General features: G+C 40.9%; 1 protein-coding gene across 1 annotated transcript in view; it reads right to left on the bottom strand.

Moving 5' to 3' along the window:
* Positions 1–4,072: 4,072 nt before the first annotated feature.
* Positions 4,073–10,217, bottom strand: part of LOC139402009 (nuclear factor 1 X-type-like) — an 11,180-nt gene continuing 5,035 nt past the window's right edge. Inside the window, exon 4 of the mRNA XM_071146054.1 lies at positions 4,073–9,079. Coding sequence (XP_071002155.1) covers positions 9,065–9,079 — 15 coding nt within the window. The 3' untranslated portion in view covers positions 4,073–9,064. The remainder of the gene's footprint in view (positions 9,080–10,217) is intronic.

The raw sequence follows: 10,217 nt of genomic DNA, 5'->3' as shown, positions 1-10,217 counted from the left end.
GCATTGTTTACAAACTGTATACACAGAAGTGACGTAGCTAGTTAATAGGAAGTTGGGAGATCCGGAAGTTGCCTTTCGAAAAAATGGCGGGTAGGTGGACGAGAAAATATGCCTAATAAGCAGTAGTGTAAAGTAATTAAGTAAAAATACTTTAAAGTACTACTTAAGTCGTTTTTTGGGGCCATCTGTACTTTACTATGTATATTTTTGACAAATTTTACTCCGCTACATTCCTAAAGAAAATAATGTCATTTTTACTCCATACATTCCTAAAGAAAATAATGTCATTTTTACTCCACTACATTCCTAAAGAAAATAATGTCATTTTTACTCCATACATTTTCCCCGACACCCAAAAGTACTCGTTACATTTCGAATGCTTAGCAGGACAGGACAATGGTCCAATTCAAGTACTTACCAAGAGAACATCCATGGTCATCCCTACTGCTAATGGAGGAGGTGAGGGCCCTCGGAGTGTGGTGTCAGGAAAATAACCTCACACTCAACATCAACAAAACTAAGGAGGTGATTGTGGACTTCAGGAAACAGCAGAGGGAACACCCCCCTATCCACATCGATGGAACAGTAGTGGAGAGGGTAGTAAGTTTTAAGTTCCTCGGCGTACACATCACAGACAAACTGAATTGGTCCACCCACACAGACAGCATCGTGAAGAAGGAGGAGGCTGATGGAGGCTTGTCACCAAAAGCGCTCACAAACTTCTACAGATGCACAATCGAGAGCATCCTGTCGGGCTGTATCACCGCCTGGTACGGCAACTGCTCCGCCCACAACCGTAAGGCTCTCCAGTGGGTAGTGAGGTCTGCACAACGCATCACCGGGGGCAAACTACCTGCCCTCCAGGACACCTACACCACCCGATGTCACAGGATGGCCATAAAGATCATCAAGGACAACAACCACCCGAGCCACTGCCTGTTCACCCCGCTATCATCCAGAAGGCAAGGTCAGTACAGGTGCATCAAAGCTGGGACCGAGAGACTGAAAAACAGCTTCTATCTCAAGGCCATCAGACTGTTAAACTGCCACCACTAATATTGAGTGGCTGCTGCCAACACATTGACTCAACTCCAGCCACTTTAATAATGGGAATTGATGGTAAATGATGTAAAATATATCACTAGCCACTTTAAACAATGCTACCTAATATAATGTTTACATACCCTACATCATTCATCTCATATGTATACGTATATACTGTACTCTATATCATCTACTGCATCTTTATGTAATACATGTATCACTAGCCACTTTAACTATGCCACTTTGTTTACATACTCATCTCATATGTATATACTGTACTCAATACCATCTACTGTATCTTGCCTATGCCGCTCTGTACCATCACTCATTAATATATCTTTATGTACATATTCTTTATCCCCTTACACTTGTGTCTATAAGGTAGTAGTTTTGGAATTGTTAGCTAGATTACTTGTTGGTTATTACTGCATTGTCGGAACTAGAAGCACAAGCATTTTGCTACACTCGCATTAACATCTGCTAACCATGTGTATGTGACAAATAAAATTTGATTTGATTTGTGCCTCTGATCTGGCTGACTCACTAAACACAAATGATTTGTTTGTAAACAATGTCATTATGTTGGAGTGTGCCTCTGGTTATCCATAAAACAAAAGAAAATCATGCCGTCTGGTTTGCTTAATATAAAGAATGTGAAAGGATTTAAAATTTTACTTTTGATATATATTTTTGCAATAACATTTATACTGAACAAAACATTTCAAAGATTGTTTACTGAGTTACAGTTCATAGAAGGAACTCACTTAATTGAAATAAATTCATTAGGCCCTAATCTATGGATTTCACATGACTGGAGAATAGCATCAGGTCTGGTAGATATTCCTGCAGTCAGCATGCCAATTGCACACTCCCTCAAAACTGCAAATTTTTTAGATTGGCCTTTTAATGTCCCCAGCACAAGGTGCACCTGTGTAATAATCATGTGGTTTAATCAGCTTCTCGAAATGCCACAGCTGTCAGGTGGATAGATTGTTGGAAAAGGATAAATGCTCACTAACAGCAATGTAAACACATTTGTGCACATCATTTGAGAGAAAAGCTTTTTGTGCATATGGAACATTTTTGGGATCTGTTATTTCAGTTCATGAAACATGGGACTAACACTTGTTGCTTTTATATTTTTGTTCAGTATACTTTTAATACTTTAGTATATTTAAAACCAAATACTTTTAGACTTTTACTCAAGTAGTACTTTACTGGGTGGCTTTTACTTGAGTCATTTCCTATTAAGTATCTTTACTTTTGCTGAAGTATGAAATTGGGTACTTTTCCCCCCACTGCTAATAACACTAACAATAGTTACAGTGGGGGAAAAAAGTATTTAGTCAGCCACCAATTGTGCAAGTTCTATCACTTAAAAAGATGAGAGAGGCCTGTAATTTTCATTGTAGGATTTTTAATGAATTTATTTGCAGATTATGGTGGGAAAATAAGTATTAGGTCACCTACAAACAAGCAAGATTTCTGTCTCACAGACCTGTAACTTCTTCTTTAAGAGGCTCCTCTGTCCTCCACTCGTTACCTGTATTAGTGGCACCTGTTTGAACTTGTTATCAGTATAAAAGACACCTGCCCACAACCTCAAACAGTCACACTCCAAACTCCACTATGGCCAAGACCAAAGAGCTGTCAATGGACAGCAGAAACAAAATTGTAGACCTGCACCAGGCTGGGAAGACTGAATCTGCAATAGGTAAGCAGCTTGGTTTGAAGAAATCAACTGTGGGAGCAATTATTAGGAAATGGAAGACATACAAGACCACAGATAATCTCCCTCGATCTGGGGCTCCACGCAAGATCTCACAAGAACGGTGAGCAAAAATCCCAGAACCACACGGGGGGACCTAGTGAATGACCTGCAGAGAGCTGGGACCAAAGTAACAAAGCCTACCATCAGTAACACACTACACCGCCAGGGACTCAAATCCTGCAGTGCCAGACGTGTCCCCCTGCTTAAGCCAGTACATGTCCAGGCCCGTCTGAAGTTTGCTAGAGAGCATTTTGATGATCCAGAAGAAGAGGGAGAATGTCATATGGTCAGATGAAACCAAAATATAACTTTTTGGTAAAAACTCAACTCGTCGTATTTGGAGGACAAAGAATGCTGAGTTGCATCCAAAGAACACCATACCTACTGTGAAGCATGGGGGTGGAAACATCATGTTTTGGGGCTGTTTTTCTGCAATGGGACCAGGACGACTGATCCGTGTAAAGGAAAGAATGAATGGGGCCATGTATCGTGAGATTTTGAGTGAAAACCTCCTTCCATCAGCAAGGGCATTGAAGATGAAACGTGGCTGGGTCTTTCAGCATGACAATGATCCCAAACACACCGCCCGGGCAACGAAGGAGTGGCTTCGTAAGAAGCATTTCAAGGTCCTGGAGTGGCCTAGCCAGTCTCCAGATCTCAACCCCATAGAAAATATTTGGAGGGAGTTGAAAGTCCGTGTTTCCCAGAAACAGGCCCAAAACATCACTGCTCTAGAGGATATCTGCATGGAGGAATGGGCCAAAATACCAGCAACAGTGTGTGAAAACCTTGTGAAGACTTACAGAAAACGTTTGACCTCTGTCATTGCCAACAAAGGGTATATAACAAAGTATTGAGATAAACTTTTGTTATTGACCAAATACTTATTTTCCACCATCATTTGCATTAAAAATCCTACAATGTGATTTTCTGGATTTCTTTTCTCATTTTTCTGTCATAGTTGAAGTGTACCTATGATGACAATTACAGGCCTCTCTCATCTTTTTAAGTGGGAGAACTTGCACAATTGGTGGCTGACTAAATACTTTTTTGCCCCACTGTATATCCCTTCATCATATTAATTTCCAGTCATTATAATGAAGACAACACAGATCCAACAGTCAAGAACATCCTTCACTGTATGGCTACCTTTCCACATCAAACTACCTGAACTTGTCATGTAGGTATGAGGTTCCACTATCATCATTTCCATTCTCAGTCATGATCATAAATAAAGACACAACACAGTCAAGATGCTACAGTCAAGAACATCCTTTTATTCAATCAAGGTGCTGCTCTGCTCAAACTGTGTTTTTCTTCTTATGGAAAAGAAACTGTAATTAACACATGCATTTCACCTATAGAGCTCTGGGGGTGTTTCTTATACACAAAGACATGGGATGCATTTAAAATGGCATCCTATTCCCTACATAGTGCACTACTTTTGAACAGGGCCCTATGGGAATAGTGAAAAAGTAGTGCACTATATAGGGAATAGGGTGCCATTTCAAACAGAGCTACAGGCATGAGTGGGGCTCTTCTGCTCTGAGGGCGTAGGGTCGGGGGTCAAAGGGCGTACTGTCTAGACACCACGAAAAAAATAAAAATAATAATAATCTCAAAACGGAACAGAGTTTTTAGAGCCTGGCATTCAAACTGATATCTCTACGTTTCACTTGAGAGTATGCCTCAAGCCTGGTTCACGCTGGCTCTATATGGTGGGTTGTGGTGTGTGTTTTGCCAATGGCTAATACTGCTCCTGGCTTCACTAGATAAAACCTCACAATAATAATACAAGAGTTTAGAGTATTTGATACATGACTAGGTGTGTGTGTGTGCTGGTAGTATTGCAAACCCCCTTTTCTCAGCCAGTAGTTATAAGGTGCTTGTAGCATTTCATTTACAGTCCAAGACTCTCTTATAGAGTTTCAATGACGGCATACCCTGATAGTTAGGAACTATGAAAGCAAAAATCCAAATTAAGTCAAAAATAAAAATAAAGGAATAAAATAAAACAAAATAAATAAAATAAAAACTCTTAACTTGTCACAGCAGAAGAGCAGCCCCCCCCCCCCCCCCAACACCCAAAAGGTACCCCTATTATTTCTCCTTTACCCCAACATTATTGACCCCCTAAGACCTTTACCCCCATAACCCCTAACACCCAGTCCTACCCTACACTGGGCAGGCGCACCCCCAAAAGCCCATTGGTGTAATTTGTTCACTTACATTAGCTGTTTGAATGGAGAAGCTGAAGAGGATGGGTAATGGTATACAATGTGAAGAAGAGGCAATACAGACAAGAATAACGTGAGCTAACTGCATTCTGCTCAAGACAAAAAGTTTCGGCCATTTTTTTTTTCAACAACCCCTTCCATCAACGGAAGGAAGGAAGGGAGGGAGGGGGAAGGAGAGAGAGAGGACACAGTTACAGACTACTCCGGTGTCTACGAGAGAACAGATAGACAGAGGAGAGGAGAGGAGGAGACGGAGGGAAGAAGAAAAAAGCCAGAGAGCAAGGGGGAACGAGAACAAGTTTTTTTTGCCTTTTCAGTATTTTTTTTTCATCATTTATCAATAAAAAGTAAAGAACTAATTCACACCAGTTTCCTTTTGTACTATATATATACGGATTTTGAAAAGGGAAAGGATTTATGGGAAGGTTGATACAATGGAGGGGGATCATTTTTCAAAGGTTGAGGTGGGATGAAGTTGCTCACTAAGCACTGATCGAAGGTCAGTTTTGCATATCCCCTCCTAATGGTTCAGGTCAAGATATACAGTAAACTGATCCTAGATCTGCACTTAGGGGCACTTCCACCTCTACCTTGAATTATTTCGAATGAAAGGGGAGCGATCTGGATTACAAAATGGAGTCTGTGAACAAAAGGCACTTTTAAGGGACAACCTTTAACTGCTGGGAAACTACACTACAGCACAAGCACTAGTCAAGGTGAATTTACAGGGGAATGAGGGAGAGGGTGGAGAAGGAAGGGGTGGAGGGAAGCTCACTTTGCATAGGCCTACTGTATTTCTATCGTTACGTCATGGTTCTGACAGACTGGCTGGCTCCTCAAATGAAACAAATTCTAAGCTGCCATTTTCCTGTTTTTTTTTCCCTTGCTCAGACTCAGAGAGAGGAGTATAATAATCTGGGAGAAATCAGAAGAAGTAGTTGTGGGCATTGATAAGCCTACAGTACAGCTCTCGTCCTATCTAAAGGTTGAACCAAAATGCCTTTTGTTTCACAACCTACTAGAGGAATATAGGAAGGAATAGGAACCCCTCCCTCCACTCAATATTACAAACAGGAGAAGGAATAGGAACCCCTCCCTCCACTCAATATTACAAACAGGAGAAGGAATAGGAACAGAGAAGAGGAGTAATAAATGCGGTTTCCTAAAGGTAGTCATTATTTTGTTCATTATCATTCATTTTGTAATAGTTTGAATGTACTTTATAGTGTGTAAAAGTGGCGGTTTTTCATTTCACCGGTTTTTCATTCCATGTTCAATTTGTTTTTAAACATTTTGTAAGAAATGTTTCTTCCTTCAGCCCCTCCAAACATTTTTTATAAACAAATGATTACACGTTAAACATTAAAAAAGAGACAATAAAGGAAAATAAAAACAAATACCCCCAACTTACAAAGACTAGGATATGGCTCTGTTAGTTTAGAGTCCAGGAGCACATCGGACTTGAAACAAATAGATTTTTTTTCTCTTTTCTTCTTAGCTTTCTTAAAAATCTCTAACAGACAAAACACAATGAATCTACCCAATGCATTGCACGTGGCTCAATCGACACATATCTTTCAACAATAATACTTTCCATCAAAAAACAAACACTTTTTTTCTTCAATTTTTCCATTGTCGATTTTGACATGTTTCATCTATTTTGCATCATGGACATTTTTGTTTCGTTTTTTTTTGAATGTTGCACTGTAGATTTGTGGAGGTTGGGTGGGTGCTCATTGAATTGTCATGGTGACAGTGAGGTGCTGTCCATCATGGAATTCTGCTAGCTCAAGAGTTCAGAAAATAACTAAACTGCCAACAAGCTCATTTTAGTCAAGTTTAAAAAAGGAGCATATACCATAAATATATATGTTTAAGATCTCTCTCTCTCTCTCTTTATAACATTTTGCAGTCTTCTACAAAGATTCTGTCCTATAGCCAATGGTTTCCATATAGGAAGAAACATCACCATTCTTTGTAGCTTTAGCATATATGTGAACAAAAACATCAACCTGAATTTGAACTAATTGCATGATAGGGGAGTACAGAGGCACTTCCATAGATTGTTATAGTTGTGATATATGATTTGAGTACATAGAGCTAATTTTACTATAAACTCAGAGTGCCTGGGCTGTCAGACAATTCTATCCCTGCACATGGAAGAAACCAACAGCTAGGCAGTCCAGTTATTTTGTGAGGTTTGGCTTTTTTTTGTTTGAATTATTGTGTCATGATAAAAAATAATAATGACAATATCAATAACAATTTAATAAATCACATTTACAATAGAAAAAAACAAGGTATCTCAAATTAAAAAATGACAAATGTCAAAATGAATGAAAAACCATTATCAAAGGCAGTTTGGAGAAACTCGTACATAAAGGCTCACCTTTGTGTTTGGAATCAGGGTGACGGTGTTAGTAGTGTGCATTTTGATACGGTGGTGTGTCCGCGTGTGTTCCTCCGGGCGCTACTGTGAATGGACTGTGGTTACAGGGTGAAGCAGGGCAGGGCTTGTCGCAAGTTCCTGTACTGGTGTTTGTGAGAGATTTCAGAGATGCCTGTTATTGCAAACGAAGATGATATTTTTTCTGCAAAATAAAAAGCGGATGAAAGAAAAAGATCTCAGGGAAGAAGGTCAAACATAAGCAAAAGAATCCAAGTGAGACAAAACCAAAACCAATCCGGCAAACAAAATGAAATGCAAGAAAACGGCTACAAACCAAAAGAAAGCTAGTTATTACATGATGATGTTGATCCTATGCATGTATTATGTTACTGTGAAGGACACACAGACAAAATGGTATTGTCAGTGAATCAGTTGTGTCTGCCAGACGTGTGGGTTCTGGAGACAATGATCTGTGTGTGTGTGTGTACGTACTTTGAGTCTGCGTGAGTGCGTGTATGTGTGAGTGCCAGGATGCCAGAGCCACAGCCCATTGCCCACACACACACACTGCCTTCAGCGACCTGCTGGATCGCTCTGTTTCCTCCCTTATTTGTTTCAGTAGTGCATAGGTGAGGGGACGAAAGAGGGCATAGTGTTGTATGACTGTCTGTCTGTCTGTCTGACTGTCTGTTATGTCTGTCTCTTATGTCTGTCTGTCTCTCTGTTATGTCTGTCTGACTGACTGACTTTCTGTCTGTTATGTCTGACTGTCTCATGTCTGACTGACTGACTGTTTTGTGTTCGCTCTCGGCTCATGCTATTGGCTATCGCTCTTCACAAGAGGGTAAGCTAAAACCAGCCATCTAGTGCAGATGGTATCACACCATTGGATGGTGTCCCAGTGTTTGGCCAATCAGAAGAAGGGAGGAGGGAGGGCATTCAGGGCTGAGTACATTAAGCGGCAGTGAGGCCAGTCGGATGTGGTTGTGTGAGGCTGTGGGCGTTGCCGGGGCAACCCTGGACACCTGGTTGACAGATGAGAGAGGGAGCAGGGACGTAAAGCACCGTCAGGAGGAGAGACTAAAGGATTACAGAATGGGTTCTTTTGGGCGGTGACAATGTTTATAGCTATAGCTCAAGTGACCAAATTCTGCCAACTATGTGTTTTACACTGTTGTGTGTGGGTGGATCTCCCAGCCATTGCATGGAGTTTCATTGTGAAAATAAAATATAAAAACAACAATAAAACGAAATTGGTCAGTTAGTTGTCAGGTTGCATATTTTTGTTTGCTTTCTGACATGTTTTGTGTGTGACATTTCCTCATCTTTCTTCCTCCTCTTCTTCCTCGTTCTGTCGTTCGTTCTGAGTCTGTCCACTTCAACCGATCTCTTTTCAGCCTTCTGTATAGGGAGATGGTTGTTCCGGTTCAAATGTTCAAATCGTGGAAATGGGTATTCTTCTGGGGGGTTATTTTCTGTTTTTGTGTTGTTGGTTGTTGAGCAAAAATACTTTAGTGTCAGCAGTTTGTTTGTAGTCCGTGTTGGTTTGTTTTGTGTGTTGTGTTGTTTTTCCATTCCCAAATTTCTCATGACACAATTCTAGCGGTTGAGTTGGAGGCCTTGTCAGAGGAACCAAGACTGTAGAAGAGAAATAAAATACAGGAAACATCAGGTTCATCTTTGTCATGTGGTAACATCACTAAGTTCAACAGTTACACATTTATAAGTAAATAAATGGTTCAGGAAAATAATCGATTAAAAAAATGTTGTCATGCTAAATATTAACTAGCCACTAGAGGGCCATCCTTCATAGCAAACTTTTCCCTTTACTGAGCTGAGCCTCGATCATACCCCAATTTAAGTTGATCATTCCTCACACAGTACGTAAGTAAGTCATTTCAAGACGACAGTTTGTAAATGTACTACTTTCACGTTGTAGTATTTCAACCGTCAAAGTCTCCAATAAGTACAACGTTTAGATGTAACATGATTCACAAGACTTTCTTTACTGTTTCAAATGACACCATGAAGTCAACTACTGTAGGCCATGCAGCTACTCCCAGGATCAGGTTTCACAGTTTGATAAGACTCACTGAGGGTGCAGAGTTATAGGGTTGGCATTTGATTCTGGGAGCTGGGTTCCAATACTATTGGAAATAGTTTCTTGGCTGGATTGAGCTTGCTTGGCACAATTGAAAATATTTCAAATAGTATTTGAACCCAGGTCTGGTTAAGTGGCAGCTCTGCTCAGGCTCCAGACAACATTCCACAGAGTAGACCCAGGGAAAAGCAGCTAATCACTGACGGCCCTATAGCTACACTCTGCTCTCTATTCTGTTACATTCCTATAGGACCCCGGAGAGAAAGTTTCTCTCCCCACTTTTCCCCTCTCTTTCCTTCCTCCTTTTCCCTTTCCCAGGATCCTTTTGGGCTTCTAACTCCTCCTCTTTTCTCTCCCAACTTCCTCTCTCTTCTCTCTCTCCCCCAATGTAATCCCTGGCAGGACTGACCACTCCCACTTCTCCTTAACTCCCTTCAAGGCTAAGTTAAACTGCCTATGACATCATGTCTGGTTGCCACGGGCAACCAGACAGTCAGGACGTGACTTCGCCTGTGGAGCACAGAGCTTGAACTAACTCTCTTTCTCTTAACCCCCTCTCTTTCTCTCCCGGCATGACTTGTGTTTAGCCACCAGAGAGCTCCTCAGACCAGTTATTCACTGAGTGTAAAAAACATTAGGAACACCTACCCTAATACAGAGTTGCACCCCCCCCCC

The sequence above is a fragment of the Oncorhynchus clarkii genome, unplaced genomic scaffold (genome assembly GCF_045791955.1).
Source record: "Oncorhynchus clarkii lewisi isolate Uvic-CL-2024 unplaced genomic scaffold, UVic_Ocla_1.0 unplaced_contig_4449_pilon_pilon, whole genome shotgun sequence".
NCBI classification, from domain to species: domain Eukaryota; kingdom Metazoa; phylum Chordata; class Actinopteri; order Salmoniformes; family Salmonidae; genus Oncorhynchus; species Oncorhynchus clarkii.
This window is presented reverse-complemented; position numbering and strand designations above follow the sequence as displayed.